At 47.0% G+C, this 27,785-nt stretch overlaps 1 protein-coding gene across 4 annotated transcripts; it reads right to left on the bottom strand.

Moving 5' to 3' along the window:
- Nucleotides 1–5,911: 5,911 nt before the first annotated feature.
- On the bottom strand, nucleotides 5,912–27,743 carry UBIAD1 (UbiA prenyltransferase domain containing 1). 4 transcript variants are annotated; one of them, XM_063106080.1, is made up of 2 exons: nucleotides 26,951–27,743; nucleotides 5,912–6,339 (listed from the first exon to the last, which is right to left on the bottom strand). In XM_063106080.1, exons 1-2 carry the CDS (start codon nucleotides 27,477–27,479, stop codon nucleotides 6,323–6,325), a joined length of 546 nt encoding a protein of 181 aa, XP_062962150.1. In that variant the 5' UTR covers nucleotides 27,480–27,743; the 3' UTR covers nucleotides 5,912–6,322. The 4 variants fall into 4 exon arrangements, with proteins under 4 accessions (XP_062962150.1, XP_062962147.1, XP_062962148.1 ...); XM_063106077.1 differs by lacking the exon at nucleotides 5,912–6,339 and adding an exon at nucleotides 18,001–20,510; XM_063106078.1 differs by lacking the exon at nucleotides 5,912–6,339 and adding an exon at nucleotides 20,523–22,501.
- Nucleotides 27,744–27,785: the final 42 nt, after the last annotated feature.

Genomic DNA, 27,785 nt, shown 5'->3' with positions numbered 1-27,785 from the left:
TCCATGTGCTGATGAAAAGAATGAATATTCTGAGGTTGTTGGATGGAATGTTCTGTAGATATTTGCCAAGTCCAATTGGTCTAGAGTATTGTTTAGATCTTCTGTTTCTCTGCTGATTCTTTGCCTAGATGATCTGTCCAATATTGACAGTGGGGTGTTCAGGTCCCCTACTATTATGGTATTAGTGTCTATTTCCTTCTTTAGGTCTAAGAGAGTTTGTTTTATAAATCTGGCTGCTCCAACATTGGGTGCATATATATTTATGACTGTTATGTCTTCTTGATGGATCAATCCTTTTATCACTACATAGTGTCCCTCATTGTCTCTTTTTATGGTTTTTAGTTTAAAGTCTATTTTATCAGATATAAGAATAGCTACTCCAGCTCACTTTTCTTTTCTGTTTGCATGGTAAATCTTTTTCCATCCTTTCACTCTTAGTCTCTGTGAGTCTTTATGGGTGAGGTGGGTTACTTGTAGGCAGCATATAGTTGGGTCCTCCTTTTTAATCCAGTCAGCTAGTCTGTGTCTTTTGATTGGGGGATTTAAGCCTTTTACATTAAGAGTTGTTATTGAAAAGTGTTGATTTATTCCTAGCATTTTATTGATTATTGTTTGGTTGTCTTAGGTGTCTTTTGTTCCTTGCTTTCTGATTTACTGTTTGTTTTCTGCATTTGTTGGTTCCTTGCGTTGTAGATAGCCTTTTTGTTTGTTTGTTTTCTCTTCATGAATGCCATTTTTATTATACTAGTGGGTTTTGATTTTTCTTGGGTTTTCATGGCAGTGGTAGTTATTTTTCAGGAACCAAACCCAGTACTCCCTTGAGAATTTCTTGTAAGGGTGGTCGTGTGGTGGTGAACTCCCGCAATTTTTGTTTGTCTGAGAAATATACTATTTTCCCTTCATTTCAGAAGGATAGCCTTGCAGGGTAGAGTATTCTTGGCTGGCAATCTCTGTCTTTCAGTATTTTGAATATATCATCCTATTTCTTTCTGGCTTTTAGGGTTTGTGATGAAAAGTCTGATGTTAGTCTGATTGGAGCTACCTTATAGGTGTTTTGATGCTTCTCTCTTGCAGCTTTTATGATTCTCTCTTTGTCTTTGAGTTTTACCAATTTGACTGTAACATGTCTTGGAGAAGACCTTTTTCAGTTGAATACATTTGGAGATCTTTGAGCTTCCTGGATCTGAAGATCTGTGATTTTTCCTATACCTGGGAAGTTTTCTGCCACTATTTTGTTGAATATGTTTTCAATGGAATCTCCTTTTTCCTCCCCTTCTGGAATACCCATGACTCAGATATTTGAGTGCTTAAGGTTGTCTGATATCTCATTCAGTTTCCTTAGAATTATCACTCGGAATTCCTTGTCAGTCATTTCAAGGGCTTCTTGTTCTATCGGATCTAGAGCTTGAGAGTTATTACCCTTTGGTGGTATACTTTCTTGATTTTTCATATTTCTGGTATCTTTTCTTTGATGTTTATTCATTGAGGCAGGGGGTTTCACAGTCCACAGGTTTGACACTAGTGTCTGACTAAGATGTTGCTGGGGTTGCCAATTTGGTATGGCTACCTCGGTGACTGCTCAGTTGGCCACTAGTGCCTTGCGTGTGTGTTTGCCTTGGGTCTTGGGCCTCTCTGGGGAGCCACCTCTCTGGTCAGCTTGGACTCGGCCGGGCTGCTGGGTCTAGGGGCAGCACCGCAGAGTGTGTGGTCTCTGCTGAGATTCCACCTCCTGTGCTGGACGTCTCCCTGTTCTGTGCACACTGGGCCAGGCTGCTGGGATGCACAGAGGCACCGCAGAGTGTGCGGTCTCTGCGGAGCTTCCCCTTCCCCTGCTGGATGTCTCCCTGCTCGGTGCCCGTTGGGCTGGGCTTGGGATGGAGCGGGGGGGCAGCGGTGAAGCCTACCTGCTGCGGGATCATGCGGCAGCGGCCCCCCCACAGGGTGTGTGGTCTCTGTGGAGCTTCTGCCTCCCCCGCTGCATGTCACCCCACTCTGTGTGCACTGGGCCGGGTTGCTGGATCACGCGGGGGTGGTGTGGTCCCCACAGAGTTCCCGCCTCCCCTGCCAGATGTCACCCTGCTCTGTGTGCACTAGGTCAGGCTTGGAATGGAGCCGGGTGCCTGCGGTGAAGCCTACCTGCTGGATCACGCAGTGGCAGCCCCACAGGGTGTGTGGTTTCTGCAGAGCCTCCGCCTCCCCTGCCAGATGTCTCCCCACTCTGTGTGCACTGGGCTGGGCTGGGAATGGAGCTGGGTGGTGGCGGTGAAGCCTATCTGCTGGATCGTGCGACAGCGGCCCCACAGGACTTGTGGTCTCCACGGAGCTTCTGCCTCCCCCACTGGACATCTCCCCGTTCCGTATGCACTTGATATTATGTTTTTATAGTTGTAAATTGGTTGATTTGTGGGAGAGAGTGATGCTAGGGACCATCTATTCCGCCATCTTGACCAGAAGTCCCTAATTATCTTTACTCTGTAGTCTATTTTATCTGATATTGATGTAGGCATTCCTGCTTTCTTTTGATCAATGTTTGTGTGATATACTTTTCTATTCTTTTACTTTCAACATGCCTGTATTGTTATATTAGAAGTGAATGCCTTACAGGCAAGCTATACGTGTGACATGCTTTTTAATACACTTCACCTAGCTCTGTCTTTTCATTGGTGTATTTAGATCATTTCTGTTTAGAGTAATTACCACTTATTTTTGTTTTCTATTCTCTCTACCTCTTTTTTCCCTATTTTTGTTTTGTTGCCTTCTTGTGAGTCACTTGAACATTTTTTAGAATTTCATTTTGATTTATCTGTGTTTCTGAGTGTGTCTCTGTATAGTTGTTAATGGTTGCCCTAGGTATTATATTATATATACATACATATTTATATGTGTAAAACTTATCATAGTCTGTTGGAACCAGCATTTTTCCAGTTTGAATAAAGCAGAAAAATCTTATCTTCCTTTACATTCCTCCCCATTTATAACATAATTGTCTTAAATATTCCTATACATACATTACAGTCACATCAAACAGTATTGTATTTTTTGTTTCAAATGTCAAATATTATTTAGAAAACTCAAGAGAAAAGTCTACTGTATTTACCCATATTCCTGTTTACTGTGTTCTTTTATCCTTCCTGATGTTATTGTTTACTTTCTATTTAAAGAACAACCTTTGGCCTTTCTTTTGGGGTAGGTCTGCTGGTCACAAATTCTCTCAGTTTTCCTTCATGTGAGAATGTCTTGATTTTCCCTTTGATCCTGAAGTTTTTGTTGCTGGATGTAAGATTCTGATCTCACGGTTCTTTTCTTTCAGCATGTGGAAAATGTCATGCCACTTGCATCTGGCCTCCTTGGTTTATGGTTAGAAATTTGTCATCACTTATTTTATATATAATCTGCAGTTTTCAGAAGTTTAATTATGATGTGTCTTGGTGGATTTCTTTGGTTTATTCTATTTGAAGTTTAATCAACTTCTTGAATCTTTATGTTTATGTCTCCTGCCAAACTTGGGGGTTTTTTAGCCCTATTTTCTGAGTACCTTTTCAGTCCGACCCTCTATCTCCTTTTCTTCCAGGACTCTAGTGACATAAATATTAGATCTTTTGTTATAGTCCCACAAGTCCCTGATCTTCTGTTGATTTTTTTTTTCAGTCTATTTTCTCTTGTAAAGTTTGGGAACTTTGTGTTGTTCTAACTTCCAGTTCACTGATTCTTTTTCTGACTCTTTCCCTCTTCTTTGAGCCCATCCACTGAGTCTTCATTTCAGTTATTGTGTTTTTATTTAAGTCCATCCACTGAGTCTTCATTTCAGTTATTGTGTTCTTATTTAATTCTTCTTTATACCTCTATTGCTGAGGCTTTCCTTCCTTTCTTTTTTTTTTTTTTAATGTTTCAAGCATGTTTCTTATTGCTTGTTGAAGCACTTGAACATTTTTTAATTGTGCGTTTATAGCTCATTTGTGTGGCGTTAGGTGCATTCCCACTTCTGTGCACTCTGGAAGTGCCTTTCCCATGGCTGCTTTAAGTCCTTGTGGGTTGATTCTCACACTGCCATCTCAGTGTTGGCATCTATTGACATATTTCATCAAGTTTGAGATCTTCCTGGCCCCTAGTATAACAAGTGATTTTCAGTGAGAACCTATATATTTTCATATTATGGTATGAGACTCTGGTTCTCATTTAAACCTTCTGCATTATCGGTTTTCTCTGACCCTGCTCTGGGGAGGGGACCCTGCCCCCATACTGCCAGGTGGGGGCACAAGGTCAGGTTCCCATTTGGCCTCTGTAGACACGGAGGCAGTGTTCCCTTCCCGCCAGGTGGGGTTCAAGTCTGCTCTCCCTGCATGGTTGCCCTAGCCCTGTGGGGGAGGAAGGGACTTCATACCTGCCAGAAGGATGAACATCTCAGCCCCAACACTGGGCCTTCTCTGGTGCCACCCTGTGGGAGTTCTGGGTGCTTGTGCAGGCCTAGCCAGGACAAGGTTGGGCTCCCGCTCAGCCTTTGCTGGTGTGTCTGGAACAGAGCAGCTCTGGTCTAAAGGATTTCTGTCCCACTAGGCTGCCCTTCCCTGGTGCTTTGGCTAGAGAGAGTGAGGCTTTGTTAGGATTTTTTTTTTTTTTTGGTCTGTGACCATTGGCGTTTCTTGGTTGGTGGATTCTTCAGCTTTAATTATGGGATGTATGAGGCAAACAACAAACAAAAGAAAAACAAAATACAAACCTAGGGGTTCACCCCTACGTTGTTGTTTAGGTCCCAAGGTCCCTGCTCACCTGCCTCCTTCTCTCCACCTTTCAGAGTCTCCTTGGGTTCACTTTACATGGACCGTCCAGGCTGTTGGTTGTGTTAGTGGGAGGACTAAGAACAGTGAAGGTCTCTTCCATCCTCTGGGTGCCTACTTTCAACCTTCTGCTCCACCCAGCTTTAGATTCTGAGGAATTTTTTGAGGGGAAACCTGGCACGGGGGACAGGTTCACTTCTCTACCATTTCTTTCTTATTGAAATAATTTGACCCTCAAGTGTACACAAAAATTCCCTGATCTCTGTGGATTCTCTGCCCCATGCAGCCCTGAGTTTCAGCTCTTGAAGATCCCCAGGATGGCAATGCCCAGGGGTCGCAGCTGCACAAAGTCAGCTCCTTTATGCAAGGCTCCCCATCCAGTTCTCTGCACTTCAGTGACTGCCTGATGCATGGGAAATTATTTTTTAAGTGTTTATCCAAGGGCCGGCCCGTGGCTCACTTGGGAGAGTGTGGTGCTGACAACACCAAGGCCAAGGGTTCAGATCCCTACGTAGGGATGGCCGGTTAGCTCACTTGGGAGAGCATGGTGCTGACAACACCAAGTCAAGTTTTATGATCCCATTACTGGTCATCTTTAAAAAAAAAAAAAAGTTTATCCAGTTTCTAAAGTTATTTTTGGCAGGAGCATTATTAATCTGCCCCAAGGTACTCAATCCTTACTGAAGGTGGGAGTCCACTTGTCAGAATTCATGTGAGAGGCTTTATATCAAGGCCCCTTTTCCATTGGACAACATACCCCAGGTGGTAGAGGGAGGGTGTCACCGAGTGTGGTCACAGTGTGGGCTCCAGAGTCCAAGGTACCTGGCCTTGAATGTCAGCTCTGCCACACTTACTAACATGGGGTCACTTTCTAGATTTCCTTAGCCATGGTTTTCTCATCTGTAACAGGGGATGTTAAAAGATCCATTTTTAAAAGGTTTTGTAAGGTTAAGATGAGATAATGCAGGGAAGTGACTCAGTATGGCACCTAATACATTGTGTGTGAAGAGAGAGTTATTAGCCATTATTTAACACCAATGTTCTAAATCATTGATTTATATCCAGTCAACGAAATTCTGTTTAACCCGCAAATACATGAGTTGATTAACTATTTACTTATTCATGACTCATGTGATTTTATTTCAACAGGAAAATACTCCCGATATCAGGTCCACCTCTCTCCTTGCCCAGACCCGGGAGACAGTCAGTCACATAAACAGACACAGAAGCAGATAAGATCAAGTAGCCAAAACACCACTTGTTACTATACAAACCCAAATTAAATAGAACTGAGAAGAGAGCTGGTGCTCTGGGGATCAGGAAATCCACAAAACCACTGGCACACTTGCAGCAGGACTCCTTGGAAGAGGGAGGAAGAGAATGTGTATTTCACTTGAAAGTTCTTTTAGTTCTCTGGTTTGTATTTGAGGCATTGTTAGCTCTGTTCATAGAAAAAAGATGAACGAGAAACGGGTAGGCCGCTGCTCAGATGAGAAATGTGATGTGGACCAAGGCAGCGTCTCAGTTTCCACTTGCATCTATCTTCTCTACCAGTGAATATGACCTTGAAAAAAAGGAAGATAGGATGATGATTAGGAGAAAATAAAATCCCAGGATAGGCAGCCATCCACCGAGGTGACACTAACTCAGGTTGGGGTTAACCAAGTGAACTGCAAGAATTTGTACTTTCAGACTCAGTATTTAGAAACTTTAAAAAAGCACAGGCCACAGGGAAGGAGAAGGGTCTGATGTTAGGACGTTGGTCTTGGTATTAGGCTGGCCTATGTCCCAGCCTGGCTCTGCCACTCATTAGCTACATAACACTGAAAAAAGAAGCTATGTCTTAGCTTTCTGTCTTTATCTCTACAATGGAGAAAATCTGTGAATTTATAATCATCATCAAAAGAAAGAGAGAGTCCTCTGTTTTCACTATCTGCAGCAAATAGTCAGCTTCTCATCTGAAGAACGCTGAAGCTTAATAATCCTTAATCTTGCCCCTTCAACAGGAAATATATTTCAGGGTAGTCAAGTAGCCTCCACTGATAAAGGAAAGCTCTGCTTTACAGAATGCCAGGAGGCATGATAGAAAGTATTGATTTGAAATTTCTAAGGAAATTATTATCAAATAGTGTTGAAAAAGGAAGTCAGAATGGGATACATCAACTTCTTGGCATTCCAAATTGTGCTCTAAGAGCCGAGTTTTCATTTAGAGGGAAGTTGATTGATCAAGGTGTCCATAGCAGATGAACGATGTGGCCACAGCTGGTGGCGGCATCTTCAACCCACATGCAGTGCACAGAAGAGATTCACCATTCAGAGGCTTCAGAAGGCAGAATTAGAGTGGGATCAAGCACATATCAGGGTGTTAGAAAGGAAGAGCCTCGGTTAGTGTTGAGAGAGCTGCAGCTGGAGGGAGGCAATGGGCTGCAGGAAACCAAGGTCAGCAAGGCCCCAACACCAGGTTCTCACGAGGGAGCCTGGCCAGGGGCCGCCACACGGGTTCTGTCGGTCTTGGCTGTTTGCCCTGACCGCTAGGTTGTGGACAAGGCTCCTGACAGGCTCCTGGCTGAGCTGGGCATTTTTCCCCATCCTGCCGCTGTGAAAATGCACAGCCTGTGGGCTTGGATGGTGGGGATCACACTCTGGCCCCCGCCTCTGACCGCTTCCTCAGAGCATCATTTGGTGCGGGTCACAGGAAACCACCCAGACAGGCGCGGAACAACCACAGACTTCAGTGAAGAGCTCTGCTCTCCATGGTTATGGGAAATAGGGAGGCAAGCACATGATAAGTACATCTTCCCTGGGCGGGGAGCCTGAGTGGTGTGGGCACACACACATGCACACACATGCACACACATGCACACATACACATAAGCACACATGCATAAACATGCACAAACACCATACAATGCACAGATAAGCACGAAAGCAAATACCACACTCAGCACAGACACACACATGTATACATGCACAATGCACACATACCACACACGTGTACACATATGCATATACATGCACGCATATACATGTGCACACATGAACACACCGGCACATACACACAAACACATGCACACACCACACACATGCAAAACACAAGCATGCGCACACACACCACATATATATGTGTATGAACACAGGTGCACACCTGGGATCATCACCTGGTGGAGGAGCACTAGGGCAGTCCAGCCTCTCCTGTGTGGCTGGTGCTGTCGTCTCATGTGTGCTGGGCCTGGCAGTGTGTGTGTGTGCGTGTGTGCACACGCATGTGCACCAACATGCAGGTTGTGCTTTTAGCAAGACCTTCTATGTTTTTATCTCTGTGCTTGAAGGCCCTTGCCCTGGCCAGGTTTTCCAGAAAGAAACTTGAACATGGCGGAGCCCAGAGGTTGGGCAGTGACCATCTGGCTGTGGAACTTCATGTGCCTGAGCTATGTTACTTTAATTACTATTTGTTTTTAACTCCTTTTTGAGGCTTATCAGCTCTATGCTCTTCTGCTTTGGGATGAGGCAAAGGAGGCAGGGGGTAAACTGAGTCCAGGCTTCCATGGACAAGCCAGTGAACCAATGAGGACGTCCTGGGTGGCAGCTTCTCAGCGGTATCTGGCCGAGGTTCCCCCATCCAGAAGGATTCCAGAGTCTCCCGAGGGGACTGGGCTTCCCTCCCAATGTCCTGTGTTGTGGTTGCGGGGATCCTGGTGTGGGTTATTTCAGCTCAGAAAGCCCAGGCTGTGCCAATGAGCTGAGGTTCACTGGTGAGAGAATGTGGAGCCCTGGACGCTGAGCTCCAGCATGCTGTGGTTCAGCTGCCCCATCCCATCCTACCTGGGGGCACCCCTTCGGGCAGGTTTGGAAATGAGCTTTAATCCAAGTGACTTTGACCTTTAGTACCTTCAGGAGACATCTTTCTCTTTCTGATCCTGATCTTATTGTGCTGTTAAGACCCTGTCTAGGCTTGTTTTAATAAACTATTTGTTTTATTATAGTTTTAGGTTTACAGAAAAGTTACAAAGGTAGAAGAGTCCCCATACATTAGCAGAGCAGTCGTGAACCCGTGCTGATACACTAGTATTAAACTCTGCACCTTCTGCATATCTTCTTGGTTTCACCTCATGTCCTAGCTATGTTCCAGGACCCAGTTCTGGACACATGACATCTGGCTGCCATGTTCCCTTGGGCTCCTTGTGGCTGGGACCTCTTGTTTTAGATGACCTAGACGTAGTCTGCCTTCCTTCCTTTTAAATTGTGGTAACACGCACACGCGCGCACACACACCACCACCACCACCACCACCATGCACACCCCTCAAGATCCATTCTAAGGTCTGGTGCTGAAGTGACCCAAATGGCCAGAAAATACTGCCAGCTCCAGTGCATTTTTAGGAGCAACTGAGGTCATTTGAACCCTTCACTGCAGAGAGAGGGCTCTGAGCCCTGAGAGTTCTGTTTATCAGGATTGCTGCAAGCTGAGACTCGCCCCAGAGGAGCCACCATATCTCTCTGTTGAAGATGCCTCTACATTGTTTGTGCTAATCCAAATTTTTATTTCACTGAAGGTTCACCCTGGTGAACGATGGGAGCAGGATTGTAGCTCCGGAAGTCTTCCTACAAAATTGACCAGGACAGTTTGCACCGCCCTGTCTTGTAGAACTCAGTAGCTCCAACTGTTTGCAACCAAAATGTAAGGTCCTTGCTGTCATGGACCAACTTTCTTACCTCTTTAAACCCTTTACAATGGATTTATTATTTTACAGACTGGGCAGGCAGGGGGAAAGGCAGAGGGATGGGGCTGCACAGAGGATGTACTGAAATCAGATGTGGCATGGAGGGTGACAGTCACCTGCAGTTCCCCAGGCAGAGGTACCCAGCTCCTGCACAAAAGTTAAGGGGCACCAAAGAACTCAGTAATCATGATGAATAATATCTTAGTGCAATGTGAAAGAAATTAAAATTAGTTTTTATGCAAAAATGAAAAAAATCCACGATGAACAGAGTATCGATATTTTAAATAAAGACAGATGTCGCTTGTTTTAGGACCCTGTGCTGTTGTACAATGGACAGTTATTTCCAGAGCCCCAGGCCCACGTGGCTGCAGCGTCCCACACCAGGGCATGTACTCCAGGCAGATCATGTTCTTTGTGGAGCTTCCTGTAACTCTTCACCCTTGTGATAGGGGTACACGGTGTGCATGTTCCTCTTCTCCTCGGCTCCTACACGACTCTTAATGTGGCACTGCAGTTTACAAGGAACTTTAATGGTTATCACTTCATTTATCCTCCAGAAAGAAAAACCCCTGTGAGTAGAGTGTCATCCTCTTTTCAGAGAAAAAGAAACTGGGCCTCAAATCAAGTTACTAAGCAATGATACTGAGTAGCGAGTGGTGGAGCTGGTCTTCCCCGACCCAGATCCCCAGGCTGGGCCTTTGTAGAACACAGCCAGCCCTTGCTCCTCCTTCCCCAGCTCTGCACACATGCGTGTCTCTACCATTTCTTTGCTGAGGGTGTATGTGAGTGTGCTTCCATGAGTGTGTGCATACACAGGGGTTTGTGTGCTTGTGTGATTGTGCATGGATGTGTGTGTGCACGTGTTCAGAGTGTATTTTTATATATATACATATAAAAATAGGCGCTAGCAGCATAGTTGCATGAGTGTGTTTGCTTGCATGAACGTGTGTTTGTGTGAGTGTGTGCTTACAGGAACGTGTGTATACGTGTGTGAGCATATGCGTACACGTGCATGTGTCCACAGGCAGGCTGAGGCTGCTGCAGCCAGTGTACATTGACTACCTGTGTCTACTGGACAGTGCCATCAATCCCTGTCATGCTTGGAGAGCCAGCAGCAGCCTGGGAGCTCAGCAAGGATTGCACCCCCTCCTCCATCCAGGGGAGCCCCAGCCACCCCCACCTGCCTCCATCCTCTGGCTTTGGATGAAGGCTCAGGAGCTTGGTGCTTGGTGTAGAAGTTACCAACACCAATGCTGTAAGAATCACAGAAATGTGCCATTCGTGGGAACCTGAAAGACCCCTGCAAATGTGCACCCCGGCTTCTGGGCTGGTGTCCATCCAGTAATTGGGTTTTTCTTGGGGCGTATCAGGAATCATTCCAGGTAAGGTAAGACATTCTCTGAAACGCTGTCTCCTCCCCAGCTCAAGCCCAGCATCATCACAGCTTGAGAATGCGCTATCAGCCGGTCCCTCAGTCCTCATAAACGGAGGACCACACACTGGCAGCTTTCAGCAGTCTTCTGGCTAAATGTTGTTCTAGCCTGTGTTAGTTTCGACAGGATTAATCATGGAGTCCTACATGAGAGTCCCAGGATCCCTGTTGGTTGGGCAGCCTGTTAAAATATTGTTTTATCTTCTCGCAGTTTGCAAGCTCACGGAGTCCTGTGAGTCATTTTAAAGTGTATTTCTTCTTGGCCAGGTATTCTGAAACAAAGCACCCCAGGCAGAGTTGGAGGCAGCTGCCTGGCCTGAGGGGTCTTTGCCTGAGAGTGTTTGAGGAAACATTGGTGCTGAGGTGGACAGAAGCTGGGGGATACCCTGTGGGGGTGGGAGATGGTGCACGTGGGGACCTTTGCAGAGCCTGGCTGGGCATCACAGAGGGTGGTGCCTATGGAGAAGGAAGATCTTGCGGGAGGACAGGGCCATGAGATGGGACCACAGGTTTTTTCCAAAGGCTCCAAGCCAGGCTCCCAATGTGATAGTTGACTCTTCCGTCAGCCAGAAGCTATGATCTGTTTTGTTTTGATTTCACCCTGTTATAAGGACTGTATGGTGGCGTTGGTAGGTGGGTAGCTTGCAGGACATATAACCATCTTGGGCAAATCATTTGTGAACTCTGTGTGGTGCCCAGGTTTTATTGAATTAGGTAGAAAAATAATGGCTTTTATCAACTAATACTAACGAATACCCACCTCATCCTCTCTGTTTTTATGGGCCCACTTGTAACATTTTAGGCAAATTTAAAAGATCACAAGATGATGAGGTTAAAATCCTACACATTTTGTGTCCTTTGTTCTTTTTCTAAGTAGGACTCTCCTGAGTCCTGTTATTTCAAGTGAGCCTTCCCGCACATTGTCCCAAGATCCCTCCTCCCGAAGCTGCTCTGATTGCACCTCTGCATGGTTCCCAAAGCCCGTGGGAACTGGCCAGGCTTCCCAGGTGAGTGGATACCGGACATCACCAACAGCAGGAGGTGTTCTCTTGGTGGGTAGATGCATGGCTGCTGCATCAGGTCTGTGATGGACTCACTGCCCACGAGGCCTTCCCTGAGCCCCTGGTCTAGACAGTCACAGATCCCACAGCCCCAGGACTTGGGTGGGTCGTTCCCACCTGGAGTTTGTGCTTCTTTGTACAGGTCGCACGTGTTGTCCTTCATGTGCATTTTGCCTGCCTCTTCCTGAGTTTCTGCTGTACCTGCTCAGCCTCCATGAGACTCCATGGCTCAGAGGCCCCACACACAGGGTGACTTCAGCATCTCAGTGACCCAGAGCATAGAGCAGACTGTCCATGGAGGGGGGGACAGACATGCGATGACATGCTGGGCCTTGGAGGGTGGGGTTGGAGCGGTGGAGACATGTGGTACTTTGTTTGGGTGTGAGGTTCAGATACTTTTTCTTCCAGAGCTAACTGTGCTGGCACCATTTGCGATTAAAGCAGCATTTTGTCCCCAACTTGCAATGTCACCTTGCTTGCACGTTAAGTCCATTTCCAGGCTCTGTCTCTTTTCTGTAAATTGCACTCTCTGTGCCAGGAGCAAACTCCGTTAGATCACAGCAGCCTTCTGGCTGTTTTACTCTCTGCCCAACAAGGGGAGAATCTGTGTCTTTTGCAGGCAGTTCTGGAGACGCGTTCACTGAAGGTGTGATTTGGGGAGAGGTGGGTTGGTTTCTGTACTGGGAGCTACAGTTTCTTTATCTGGAAAATTCAAGACAAACACTCTGACTTCCTCCCAATGTGGCTGTGGGAGGCCCTGGGGGCCCCTTCCTTCCCCTCGTGGACACCCCTTCCCATCCCTGGCCTGGCCCCTCTCCCAGTAGCCTGTTGAGGGCTCTGTGCCTCTTCAGGCCCCAGCTCTGCACACCCTCCCTAGAGCTCTTCTATGTCCATGTGGACCCCCTCTGAACACAGATCATGACCGTTCCCAGCCCTGGATTCCCACTGAGGACCACGCCTGACTTTTTTAACCATTACCTGGGTTTCTTTTTTTTTTTTAAAAAAGATGACCGGTAAGGGGATCTCAACCCCTGGCTTAGGTGTTGTCAGCACCACGCTCAGCCAGTGAGCAAACCGGCCATCCCTACATAGGATCCGAACCCGTGGCCTTGGTGTTATCAGCACCGCACTCTACCGAGTGAGCCACGGGCCGGCCTATTACCTGGGTTTCTGAGTGTCTTCCTTGGTTAGTTATGCTCTTCCTTTTTTCACGTGGGGTTTGGAGTGGCTCAGGCCTGGCCTTCAAGTGGCCCACTGAGCACTCCTGCCGGAGCCTTTGCAGTTCAAGGTCACTTTGTGAAAAGCTCACACTCTCTCCCACAGATGCCTGCTCCTTCCGGTGTTTCCCCTGGCTTGGCACAAGCTGGTCCCTCAGACTGGATCTGCTACTCCCCTCCCATCCAACCGGCACAAGTCCCTGTGGGCCTCCCTCGGCAGCATCTCTCGGTTAAGCATCTCTCCTGGCCTGCAGTCCTGCCATTGGCCTGTGCCTGTGACCACAGCCAGCGTCCCACCAAGGACTCCTGTAGACCCCGCCTTCCACACCCCTTGTCGGTCCGATCATGCATGGCCTGAGCAACAGCCCCCACAGCTCCCGGCTTCTGGCAAAGACCTCTCGACTGCTCAGAATGGTACAGGGGGCTGTCCAGGTACTGTCTATGAAACTGCTTTTATTTCTATTTGTGAGATTTCTCTTGAAATGTGTTTTAAAGCGATCAAAATAGGAAGAGCCTCATCCCTCGGAAGGAATTTCATAGACCTGGTGGGAAACACAAAGGTGGGCAAACTCTTCCTTTCTAGGGATGAGCAATGTCATTTCCAGAGGAGAGGGGCCGGGTGGGCAGTGTCACTCCCCTGGCTCATCTCAGTCTCCAGAGGAGGCAAAAAAGCCCAAAGCAAAAGCCCTGCTCTCTCCTGCTAAAAAGCTGCAGCAATGAAGGGCTCCTTTGTTTGACAACTAGAACAGGCAGGAAGTCTATCAGTAGACAAAGTAAGAGAGGCACCTGAGCAAACGCCAGGCATGTGTTACAGAGTCACTGACAGCAGCGAAGATTTGCAGGGCAAGCTCCTGCTGATAACACCATGTGTTAACAGTGTAGCCTCTGACTGAGTTTACTGTCATCCAGGTCCTGTGTCAAGCACACAGTGCTGTCCCATGTAATCTTCACCACAGGCCATGGAGGTGGGACCAAAGGCTTCGTTCACCAGCAGGAAATCTCTGTGGGTTTGAAGTGGCTGCTGCCCTCGCTGCAGCTTGGGCTGAGCCGTTCTGGACCATGTGCACCCCACGCTGCAAGGCTGCCTTTCCATGGAGCTGAGAAGATAGTGCTCTGTCCATGTGGAGATAAAGCCCGTGTGGAGAAGAGAATCTTTTTCCAATTGCCCTGGAATTTGTAAGGACTTCCCACTGTTACACAGATCAGCCCCCCCAACCCTCCTTCCAAAATTGTGCCTCCCAAGCCTTCTATAGGGTCATATGGTTCTTAAGGGCGTTTCCTTCTACAAAGCTCACAGGCACTAGGTCACATTTCTTAGACCAGAAACATCTTGTCTGAGTGTATGTCTGAGTGAATGTGTGTCTGAGTGGCTGTGCGTGGCTCTCTTGCCTGTTACGTTTAGACTCTCCAGGTCTGCATTCACTTTAAATTGCACAAGAGCTTTTCCCTGCTGTTGTGGACACTCGCATCCTTACTGTAATAAAGCTGCACTTTCCTCAGAAAAGCATCTTTTCTGGTTTTCATAGTAGCAGGTCCTTCTTGGGGAAGACTGGACAGGAGGCCTTATCCACCTGTGCGGATGCCTGCCACAGAAGTGCCCCACCAGCCAAGTGTCACAGTAAAGCCCACCCGCAGCCATCCCTCCTGGCTGGGCAAGCCCCAGTGGCTTTTCTGGCACAGCTCCTCCCTTCCACAACCATCTCAAAAGCCACCTCGTTCCCTGCAGTCACCACATGGTCTTTTAAAGATGTCATCTCCAGCCCCACACACGGATCTCCAGCCCCACACACGGAGTCGCAGGGTGCCTCACTTTACTGACAAAAACAGGTCTGGGATTTTGCTGCTTAGGGGTATTTTGTGAATAGAATCCATGTAAATGTGCCAGAGGACTTTCCGTTTAAATGAATTCTCTCGGAATCCATCTGTAAAGCGAAGAATCCTTCTGGGGTGTTGAGAATCCATTTGCACTGCAACGTGGTAAATCAGGTTTTCTCGTTGTGCATGGGGGTGCTGAGGAAGAGTCGCAGTAACATCCATGGGGGGACACCACTGGCCCCTGCCCACATGCCCCACCCTCTGTAGGAAAAGATGCCTCGGCCCCCACACCCTGACAGCAGGATCAGGATGGAAGGATGAGATTTGCTGTGACATCAGACACACAATTCTGGCAACCCTGGCTCACTTGAAAGATTTCTTGTTAGATTTTTAAGTCCTTTGGGGGCTCCAACCATCCACATATACAGGAGGTGCTGCCCTTGGCACGGCTGATGTGGAGGAGGATCTGAAGACAGCCCCTCACAGGGCTTCAGCTATAGAGGCTACACAGGCTGGAGCATGGGGACCTTGGCTGGGCAGGGCAAGCAAACGCCGTCAGGAGGGTGTGAAACCCAAGTGCTTCAGAGGCAACTCCGTTTCCATGACTGTCTCCTCACCTGGCATTCTCACACCTCCCCGCCATCACTGTAAGGAATAAGGAAGCCGTCCTCCCATCTGATTGTAGACAACAATCTGACGTCAAGGAGAAGAAATGTCAACATGTTTCTTGTACTCTGTCCTATCAACCCCTGGAGGCAGATCTGAGAGAGAAGCCCATAACAGAACCATGGTATTGCAGGATAGGAAGACCCTTAAATGTCTCTCATCTGACTCCTCTTTGAAGTGACTCTTCACTTCAATGTTTCTGACAAGGTGTCATCCTTCTGCTTGAATTCTTCCAGTCACAGGGATCTCACTGTCCACTGGGATGTTTCCAATGTCCCACTTGCTGATTCATCTACAAAGTTCTTCCTGATCTAAGAGCTTAAACTTGGGGCCATATAACTTCCACCCACTGGTTCTAGTTTTACCCTTTGAAGTCACATATGAAAGGGCATGACACATGGATGCACACACAAAGCCCAATCCTTCTTCCCCAAGACAGCCCTCTCGTGAGTCTCCTTTCCACACTGACATGGTTTTATGTGCCCTCACTGTTCTGCCAACTGTTCTCTGGACAAGATCCAGTTTGTTAATAACATCTTCAAAAAGTGGTTCCCATACTGAGAGACATAAAATCTCTGCCGCAGTTATCACCAATGCAAAAACACAAATGCACATGCATGTGGAAATAAAGCTCCTCCAACTGGATTTTCATCCATTCCACATTTGATGTCATATTGTCAAATGCCTTTCTGAAATCGAAATGTATTATATGCATAGCATGTGCTTGATCTACCACCACATTGACTCTGTCTAGAAAAAAAAAAAAAGAAAGATGGAAAGAAGGTGCCCAGGACTGGCTCAGCCCACCATGTGTGGCATGACCAATACAGGAATGGGCAGGATTTCCGTCTGCTTTGTTCTGGACACCGACCTGTTAATTCCACCCCAGATCACATTAACCTTTGTGGAAGTCGGAGCTCATTATTGACTCAAACTGAACTTCGGACCAAGTCACAGGCTCAGGTTTGGGTTTAATACAGGGGTAACAAAAAAGCTAATAAGAATATGATGTATTCACATCTTCTTTCCCCACCTGACTCCAGAAAAGGCCAGCACTGAGTATCTAAAGGTTCCCTGGATGGGATTTTGTGTAAAGGTCCTGCTAAAGGTAGGGAAGAAGGGAAATGCTTTGAGTAGGGGAGGTGGACAGGGTAGATCATGGAGAGAATGGTACTTCCCTGAGACTGGGCAGAAATGCAGGCCCACAGTACTTGTCAGCCAGAAAGGTCATTCTGAACCCTTGCCATGTTCAAGATAAGGGTGGATTCCAGGGCCGAACCCCAGCATTGTGTAGCAGAGAGGTGACCTTACAGATGGTGAGCCATAGGAGCAAGGGCCCAGCCCCAAATCCCTGCCTTCTGGCTCCACCAAAGCCAGGAGTCCTGGGTGATCCTAGAGGAATAGGAGGGGGCCCAAGAGGTGACTGAGATTGAATCTCCAGCTACCCAACAGAGGTAACAAAATAAATCTTACTCAAAGAAATAAAGGCATGTGATGTTGTATCCTACAGTCACTGATAAAGTTCATACCCCTCCCCCATCTGCTGTCACATCACGGATCTCCCCCTTCTTGATGTGATGCTGTTGATTTTGGGGATCCAAGCCTATTGCTTTGCATTTATTCATGCTAAATTTTTCCTTTGACAAAAAAAAAAAAATAAAAGCTGCCTTTTAATTTATGAGGATCCTAATTGTCAGTCATTTTATAAGCTCTTCCTCCGAGACTCATGAAACCTGCAATTTTGGCTGCCTCATTCCAGTCATTAATAACAGGTGTTGCATCTATCCAAGCAAAGGGCAGGGCTTGCATGTGCTCCTAAAGGCATCCTTCCCAGCTGACACTCACACGATGATCAGTCCACTCTCTCCCTCAGCTTGTTCAGCTTCTCAGGAATTTATCTAACTACACTGTTACCCATTCCACATATCTCTGACTGTTCGTAGGATATACTGTCAAATGCCTACCTGAAACCCAGATGTACTTAACCTACTACATGCTCACATTCTATCAGCACAGTGACCCTATCAAGAAAAATGAAAGTAGGAAAGGACAGAAGGAAATGAGGTTAATCTGGCCTAACTGCTGACTGGCTTTTGGCAAATCCCTATGAGCTCTAAGTGGCCCCTACTGCCTTTTCTGAGGGCCCATCAAATGTGGCCAAACCCTATCCAAATTCATCACCAAAGATCAGGTTCCCCCCCACCCCAAAGTCCCAATATCCCTGCCCTGGTCTCCCTGAGATTTATGCTTCAAAGTTCACAATCAGACAGTAAGAGAAATAAAAGCAAAGAAAAACTGGAAGTCAGACCACTGATGAACATTTTCTTTTTTAATTAACAAGTCTAAAGAAAAGCTTCATTGAACTAGGGGACATAATACAAATTATGGTGACCTGCATATAAAACCTGGCACCAAATTTGGCCTTTTGGGAACATTTATATATAAAAATATGCATTAAAACCTGCACCAGAGCTAACTGCAGCAGCTGACAACCCCAATGGGAGTGGCCACAAAGGCAGGTCTGATTTGTGGCTGCAGGAAGCCATTGGTCCGCCAGCCTCAGGGGTGAGCCCTACTGAGAATGGCCTGCTCCAAGGAGAGGTGAGAAGAGCTTCCCTGAAGGCAGGACCCCTGTGAGCACCAAAATGCCACAAGTCTGGCATGAAACAAAAATGGTGCTAGGAAGACAGCAGGAGAGAAGGGTCATCCTTCCCTTGTTCCTTGGGCTCTGACCACTGCTCAATTCTGGCTCTCTGGTAGAAAAATCACCTCTACCTTTAGAGGAACTTCTGCAATTTCCAAGTACATTTTTTCCAGATAAGCTGACCAATTCTAACTCAAGGAGCAAAATCATAATTAGTCTGAAGGATTAAGAACTGTTCTTACATGATTTTCTGCAGGCCCAAACCTTGAAATACCTACCAGAACAGCTATCTATAATCACAACAGAAAAGTACAATGATGATGGTCTCAATCTATCTCAGTCTTAGACCAAATGTAACTGAACAGTTCTAGCCCAGAAACTACACTTCACAGGCAATGCAATGAAAAGCAGCTACGGTCAACACTGGAATCCCTCCACCTGGTGTGACCTCACTGGCGCCCTCAACTATCTCCTCACAGGGCAACAGAAGCCAGGGGAGGCAGGGTCCATATTGCATGTCTGTCTTCAGGGATGAAGAGACAGTTCCTTCAATGGCAGGGCCTGTCATTCTGGCTGGACAGGGCCCAGGATTGTCATCCATTGATTTGTAAATTCATTGGGCCCCTGCTCTGCCCATCCTGTGGCTCTGTGGAAAGTGGCAACTGTCCGTGACTCAGTTGCTACGCTATTGTCCAAACAGTCTGGCTCCACAGATGGGAAACACACAAATGGGAGCCTGATAGAGACAGGGTATGGGAATAGGGGAGCTTTAGGAGAGGCAATAGGGAGGAAAAAGCCTGGTGGGTTTTAAACAGCCTGCAAGACCGGCAGTGCCTCTACAATTCCAGGGCTCCTGATAAGTTACTGAAAGGGCTAGGAGTCCTTCCTGTCATTCTAGCAGATTCTACAAGAGGCAAACAGCCACCCTACTAATTTCTATCCAGCAGCATAGTGGTTTTCTCAGTTGCCTTTAAGGTGGGGTTTTTATGCCTCCCAATCCTGAGCTTGATTGTCTTGCTGCAGGGTGACAGATGCTTTTCCTCTTTTCCTCAACTGTAGCAATAAGTGAAAGGAGAGACAAAGAACAAAAGTGCCTGAGTCACAATTTAGGCAAAAAGCCGGGAACCGTACGAGGATCACTGTTAATGAGGAACTGCCTCTCTCAAGCAGCACACTTTAGGACAACAGTGCTGAGCATGAGACAGGCGTTCCCCATATTAACGGGGCCTGGCATCAATCAGGACCGTATCTTACAAGATCAAGATGACAGGACAACACTCTGCCTAGTTATAGTGGCTCTTTCAGGATGGAAGGCCAACCGGGCAGCTCATTCTAAAGCCTTAGGCCATTTTGCATGGAACAAGGAGGAACTCGGCCAATTCCATTATAAAGTGACCTGACAACACCCTCTAGAGGAAATTATAAATAAAACAAGGGCCATGTGTCCAATTCACCTTCTTCTAATATCAGAGTGGTTTCAAGATTCCCCATAAAATAGAAGAAGAAAAACAAACAAACAAACAAAAAAAAACCAGACTATCTTTAAGAACATAATAATAATAATAATAAAAAGGTGGGAGTTTACACCCATGCTTGTACACTCACTGTCAAAGCACATTCCCTTTGCAGATGCTCTGACTTCCACACAATGTAAGAAAGGGGGTCATGTGGTGGGGGGAGCTGCTAGTGCCCTTAAAGTTTGGGCAGACTGCCCGCTGGTGCCAGAATGATGCCAAACACGTAGAAAAGTCCCAGCAGGAGGTTGAGCTTGGCCGTCCTCTGGGGCAGCTTGTTGAAAGCTTGGCTTCGGAACTGTCTCTCGAGGGAAAAGGCCATGGGAATGGTGAGCAGGGGAAGCGCCAGGCTGATGCTGCAGTGCGTGGCCAGGATGCTGAAGACCAGGTAGGGCAGGAAGAGCAGTGTGTTGTAGAGCACGTAGGAGAAGGTGGGGCCAATGAGGATGGCAAGTGTGACAATGCCAGCCTCCCGATCGGACTCCATGTCCCTGGTGTTGTTGGAATGGAGAATGGCCTCGGTGCTTAGGGCAAGGGGGATGGCGTAGACCAGGGGGAAGACGGCCAGGGACCCCACTTGGACGGCGTAGGCAAACATCACAGCCAAAGGGCCAAAAGTGATGAGGATGATCAGGTCTCCCAGAGCCACGTACTTGAATCCAATCCCTAAGGCCAGAAAACCCAGAGAGCTGGTTTGAGATCAAAGCTGGAAACTTAGAAACTGTCCACATCACAGGTCAAGAAGCAGGACACTTCTGGCCAGGAAAGGTGAATTCTTAGACTGTGGGGGTGGGGCACTCTTTCTGTTCCCTTCCCCCCAAAAAGCAAAATCTGATTTCTTCTCCAGTGACACAGGTATAGAGGAAATACCCAGTTAGGCTTCAGAGTCCATCTGTTCTCAGGTTCATACCCAAGTTTTCCTTCCTATTATCCCCCAACAAAGAGCACTGGGATCCCGCTATACACATAGTTCAATGGATGAGCCCATGAAGGATCTAAAAGACCTTACAATCAAGTTATCTGGTTTCTTTCACCCTTCACCAACCCCTGCAAGACACCATTACATCAGTCACTTACAGAATATCCATCCCAGCCTCCCACTTTTACGCCTCCTTCCTCTACAATCTCTCGAGGCATCTTCTGGTTTGGAAACCCCCAGTGGATCACAGTGAAATTTCAGGGTCCCTAAATTCCCACATATAGAAACTTCAATCCCCATGAGTAAAACAACTAAGACAGCAAAGTTACAGTGCTGCTTTCCTCCTCTGGTTCCCATGAAATTAAAATTAAATCATCCCTAACTCCTGCCTGTGTCCTGTCAATCTACTTCAAAGCCAGTCTAACTCACTTCCTTCAAGCCTGTCCTTTCTCTCCATCCCACCTCACTCTACTCCCAAATCCTAGTCATGGTCATCTTATGCCTGGAATACTGAAACACCCTCCTAGCTGGTCCTGCCGCTTCCAATCTTGTAACAACCTCCCCCTGCCCATCCCTAATCTAATCTCCACACGGCAGTTAAGAGTGATCCTTTAAAAATACTTATTTGTCCACCCCCTTCCCCCCAACACACACCTTAACCCTTATCAACCGCTTGTCCTTGGGATGAGGGTCCCAGATCTTTAACCTGGCTCATCTCTGGCCCTGCCCTGCCCCTTTCCTTTAATACCTCTTTCAGTTCCTCAGGGCCTTCAGACACCCTCCCTTTGCCTAACTCTTACTCACCCTGTAAGACTTTAAAGTCCATTCCTCCAGACAGCCTTCCCTCACCACCTAAACTACATTCAGTCCCTGTTCAGTATGCTCCCATGGCACCCTGATGGCCACTTTCATAAGTACTTTCAAATGTACTTCTAATTACATTTAGTCTTTCCCACTAAACTGTATGTTCTATGATGGTAGGGCCTTGTGTCTGGCTTGGTCTCAGCTTGCTCCCCAATGTGTGGCATAAGGACTGAAATGAACACAGAGCTACAGTAACAAGCACCTGGAACGAAATCTCCCACTCAGAATCAAACAGGTAAAGCAGTATGGAACAGGTGAGAGGTGCCCACCAAAGGAGGTGACCCACACTTACATTGCTACAGAAGCTTGGGAAACCTCCAGATCTAACCAAGCTACAAGGTGTGACCTCAGGATCAGAAAATAAACTCGAGTGATCAAATGCACTTTAATCAGTCTAAAATGGTAGAAGAAAATGGTCTGCAGAAGATCTAAAACTGTGGGAGCCAGGGAATGAGATTCAGCCCAAGTTGACTTTCACATTAGTAGCTGGGGTTCTCTGATGCATAACCACCACCCTTTGTTCTTTAGAATGAAGTGTTCCCAGGGAAGGGCATCATAGGCATTGCCCCGACACTCTCCAACACCCAGCAAGCTAATTCTGTACCCACAAGTTGTACTCTGAAAAATAATTTGGCTGTCTGATGACATGCCCTCTAGGAGGAAGTTCCCTCAAGCAGAACACCAACTCCAGCTTCTGAATTAGTAACTTGATGTCTCTTGTAATATTTCACACATTTAGGGGACCACCACTGCCCCTGCAAAGAAGATGCCAGGCAGGAATATTCCCAGCACAGATCTAGCAAGTTTCTCCACCAGCTGCCCATTCTTCTTCTGTTTCTTTTCTCAGTCCCCTGAGTCTCCTTCAGGACTCTGGCTGTAGAAGAAAATGCAACAGCATTACAGCCTTGACGTCTGGCTGGATTCTCCAAGAGAACTTCCTCAGATCACCTGGCAAAAAATGACGTGAGCAAAGTTGAGCAGAAACCTGTGTCCCCCCCCTTCAGTAAGTACTACACAAAAACCAAGTGCAAACCCAATCCAGGGATGAGGAGGATCTGGTGACCTTCTTGAGGTCATCTGACAAAAAAATAATAGAGCTCTTGGGAAAAAAGGCCTGTTTCCTAAGTGTCCGAGTATATATGCTTGTATGTCCCAAGCTCACGTGTTCCACGTGACTCAGAGATGTGGCCCACCTGGGAGCTTCCTTTCAGGCATTCCCACCCCTGCCAACACCACCTTCTGAATGAGCCAGCACTGTGAGATACTGGGCCAGTAATCCACACAGCAGCCAGAATTTGCTGAAACATAAATCAAAAAACTGGCAAAGAGGCAGAGAAACTGGAACACTCGTGTCCTGCTGGTGGGCATGTAAAGCAATACAACCACTTCAGAAAACAGTTTGGCAGTTCCTCATAAAATTAAACATCACCTACCCTATGACCCAGCAATTCCACTCTTAGTCATTTACCCAAGAGAAATGCAAACAAACATCCACAAAAAGACTTGAACATGAATGTTCAGTCATAATAGCCAAAATTTGGAAATAATCCAAATGTCCCTGAATGGGAGACTGGATAAACAAATTGTGGTATATTAAGACAATGGAATGCTATTCAGCAATAAAAAGGACCTACTGACACCCAACATGATGAATCTCAAAAATATCATGCTGAGCAAAAGAAGCCAGACACAAGAGTTCATACTGAAATAAACAAACAAATACATAAATAGTTCATACTGAATGGTTCCATTTATATGATGTTCTAGACTGGGCAAAACTAATATATGTAAGGAAACCAGAACAGTGGCTGCCTCTGGATAGGAGCAGGAGAGTGGGACTGACGGGAAGGAGCACAAGGAAGCTTCCAGGGCTGATGGAAAGGTTCTGCATCATGACAGGGTGTGGGTTACACAACTGCATGCATTTGTCAAGATTCATCAAACCGTAACACTAAAGATCTGTGCATTTCACAGTATGTCAATTATATATCAATAAAAGTCAATGTTAAAAAAAGAACCTAAATCATATTGTCATTACTCTGCTCAATACATTTTAATGTTTTCCCATTTATTTATTTGAGCAATATTTTTTTTTTTGAGCAATATTTTTAAGTAAGTACTTCATGCCAGACACTGCTCTGGGCACGAAGGGTTCAGCTGAGAAAAAAAAAGACAAAAATCCCTGCCCACAGGGGGCTCACAGTCTAAGGGGGAAGATAATTAGCCAAATAAGTACTTTATATATGTTAGAAGGTAATACGTGCTGTGAAGAAAAATAAAGCAGAGAACAGCAGCGGGGAGGGTATGGGGGCAGGGGGGACATGAGGTGTGTGTAATTTTAAATAAGGTAGAAAGTAAGGCCTCACTAAGAAACTCACATCTGAGCAAATAGGTGAAGGAGGTTAGAAAGTTAGCCTCACAGATAAATGAGGGAAGAGTGTTCCAAACAGAGGGAACAGCATCTACAAAGGACCTAAGGCAGGGGCACATCTTGCAGTTTCCAAGACCAACAAGAAGGGCAGTGTAGCTAGCCGAGGGTGAGCAGGAGAGGAGGAGAGCAGGTCAGAGAGCTGGGGGGAGGCAGAGGGTGGGCAGAGAATGTAGGGCTCTTTGGGTCACTGTAAAGACCCTGGCCTTTACTCTGAACGAGATGGGAGCCACTGGAGAGTTCAGAGCAGAGGACTGACATAGCCTCTTTGTGTCTTAACAAGATTGCTCTGGCAGCTGATTTGGGAGCAGCCTGAAAGGGACAGTTATGGATGTAGAGACCAGTTTGGAGCCTGCTGCCGTAATCCAGGGAGGGATGGCCAGAGTCGTGGTAGGACATGGTGAGAAGTGGTCAGATCCCAAACACATTCTGAACACACAGTCAGCAGGATTTGCTGGTGAACCGAAGGCAGTATGTGCGAAAGAAGAGTCAAGGATGCCCGTGACTTCTGGCCTGAAGAACTAGAAGGATGAAGCTACCACTGAGTGAAATTTTTAAAAAAAGCCATGGGTAGAGCAGGTTTCTTTGAGGAGAAGATCAGGAATTTGGTTTCAGACATGTTAAGCTTGAGATGTCTGCAAGGCCTCTAGAAGTTACTGAGTAAGAAGTTGGATATGGGGGGGGAGCTATATATGAGTGGAGTTTGAGAGTCACCAGCTTAACAGATGGCAGAACCCATGAGACTAGCTAAAATCACCAAGGGAGTAAATGGAAATAGAGAAAAGAGGTACAAGGACTGAGCCCTGAAGGTTCGGGAGTGGGGAGGAACCAGCAGAGGAGACTGAGGTTCTGGAAGACCAGCATGATCTAGCCTTGCCTACCTCTCCCAACTGTATCTCATTCTCCCTCTGGATCACATTGGCCTTTCAGTAGATCCTAGACAATGCCAAGCTCTCTGCCACCCAGGACATTTGCACTTGCTGATCCTTCAGCTCTGAGGAACTCAGCAATACAATCTGACTCCAATTCTGCCTCATGGCTGGCCCCTTATCCTTCAAGTCTTAGTTTAAATGTCACCTTCACAGAGAGGGCCTCTTCCCTTCACCATCACCACCTCATACTTTCTGTTACAGCACCCCGTTGATTTTCTTTATTGAATCTTTTTACAATTGGCTGCCAGGACACCACAGTTTCTTGGTTTTCCTTACTCCTCTGGATGCTCGTTCACAGCCCTCTTTACTTGTTCCTTCTCTTCTCCCCCACCTCTTAATGTTGGAGTGCCCCAGGGCTCAGTCTTGATCCTCCTCAGTTTTATGCCAACACTCCCTCTTCTGATTTCACCCAGTCCTACAACTTTATATGCCAATGACTCCCAAATATCTAAATCTCCAGCCCAGACTTCTTCCCTAAACTCAGACTGTTACATATATCCAACTACCCATCTGACATCTCTGTTTGGAGATCTAATAGATGTTAAGATATCCAAAGTCGATCTCCTGATTTCCCCCCAAAATATATCCTCTCAGCCTTCTCTATCTCACATGAAGACATCAAGTCCATTCTTCTAGTTGCTCAGGCCAAAATCTTTGAGTTATGCTTAATTCCTCTGTTTCTTTCTACCTCACATCCAATCCATCAGCAAACCCTGTCTACCTTCAAAATATATCCAGAATCTGACTACTTACCTGTTCCAACCACCGCCCGGATCCAAGCCACCAGACATCTCTTGCTGGATGGCTCAACAGCCTCCTGCTTGGTCTTCCTGCTTCGACCCTTGCCCACTCCCCTTTGTCCACCCTCAATATCTCAGCCAGAGAGATTCTTTTAAAACATTAAGTCATCTCATATCACTCCTTTGCTCAAAACCCTGCAATGGCTCCTCCATTTCAGAGTAAAGACCAATGGCCTATAAGGCCTATATAATCTGTGTGCCTCCCTCCCATCCTCAAACATACTTCTCTTACTTTATCTCCCTTTACTCCCTCCCTCATTCACACACTGGACTCCTTGCTGCTCCTCACACTCTTCAGGCACACTCCTGCCTGAGGGCCTTTGGCACTTGTGTTCCCTTTTTCTGGATGGCTTTTCCCCCAGATTTTCTGCTTGGCCAACTCCCTCATCTCTCACCTTTCAATCTAGCTCAAATGTTACCTTTTTGATGAGGCCTACCCTGATCAAACTACTTCAAATAGTAATCTTTGTCCCCCTACTTTGCTCAACTTTTTTTTTCTCCCAAAGCACTTATCTTTCACATACTATAATCAGAGGGACCAAGTCATCCTTGCTCACCAAGAACTTTCCTAGTTTTAGCACCACAAATCCCACATCCTGGGAATCCCTTCAGTCCTAAATAAACTAGGGCGTTGGTCATCCTAACTATAATTTATTATTTTTACTTTCTGTCTCTCCTCATGATATATAATAAGTTCCACAAGGGCAGGGATCTGTGACTGCTGTATTCACACAGAACAGTGCCTGGCACTCAATAGGTGCTCCATAAATAAGGCTTAACCACCAGCCCATCTCTACCTTAATCAGCCTGCTGCAAGAAGTCACCTAGCAAGTTAGCTGAAAGTAATTAGCTGTATAATTTTGAGCTCTTCAAATTTAATTTCATTAAATTTGAAACTGAGGCATTATAAAGTACGATCAACAAAAGGAAACTAGACACAGAAAACGTCTATATTTGAGTCATGCCCCAAATCCATAAGTCACGTAGGATCTTCTTAACTTACTGTTTTTAAAAAATCCACATGATCCACACATCATAGATATCAGGTAAAGTGGCCTAATTTAGAAAAGAATATCTGACATCCCTATAACTCCTATACAAAGCAGCAGTTTCCAATACATGCGATTAAGACCTGCACCCCCAGGAAACAGGCCAATTCTTACCTCCTGTGTAGAGAAAGGAGCCAGACAAGCCTCCAAAGTAAATGAGAGCCAAGTGCTCCAGTTTCAGAGGGGACAGGTAGTAGAGACAAGCGGCACAGACACAGCCCAAGGTGTAGAGGAAGACTCCAAAGCGGACAACATCCTGGGGCTCCAAGATTCGGTCCACGAGGGTCCTGTCATCACTCTTTTTGTGGTCAATGCCCTTGGAAAAGTCATAGTAAGTGTTGACCAAATTGCCGGCCCCGTGCACGGCCAGGACCGCGATGGCACAACCCACCAACAGCCTTAGATCCAAGACGCCCTGGAATCTGTAGGCCAGAGCACTGCCCAGAGCTACCGGCGTAAGGGAGGCACTGAAGCTCCAGGGCCTCAACGCCAGCACGTAGGAGGCGCACTTCTGCCTCCAGGAGCGCTGGGGGATCCTGTCCTGCTCCGGACAGTCGTTTCCCAAAAGATCCTTATCCCCGGTCTTGGCTGTCTCTCCCGCTACAACGTTAATCTTCTCCCCCGGGAGCTGTGAGGCCGCCATGGAAGTGGCACGTGGCTGAAGTCCGCCAAGCACAGAGACCGCCCCGAGGCGAGGAGGGACGGGGCGTGGCGGCCGGGCCTGACCTTCCAGCGGCTCCGCCCCGGGGCAGGGCTGGGGAGGCGGCGAGGTCTCAGAGCAGCAGTGAGAGGGCCTTGCACCCTACAAGGACTGGCCGCGCCGCTTTGACCACCCGTCACCTGAGGGCCCACGCTAGAGCCCAAGGCCGAGCCGCAGCGCCCTGCCCACGGCTGCCAAAGCCGCCATCTTGTGCGCCTGCCTTTGGAGGCCCGCCGGGAAACAGGCACC

This window comes from Cynocephalus volans, chromosome 8 (assembly GCF_027409185.1).
Source record: "Cynocephalus volans isolate mCynVol1 chromosome 8, mCynVol1.pri, whole genome shotgun sequence".
NCBI classification, from domain to species: Eukaryota; Metazoa; Chordata; class Mammalia; order Dermoptera; family Cynocephalidae; genus Cynocephalus; species Cynocephalus volans.
The sequence above is the reverse complement of the archived record's forward strand: the minus strand, read 5'-3'. Positions and strand labels throughout refer to the sequence as shown.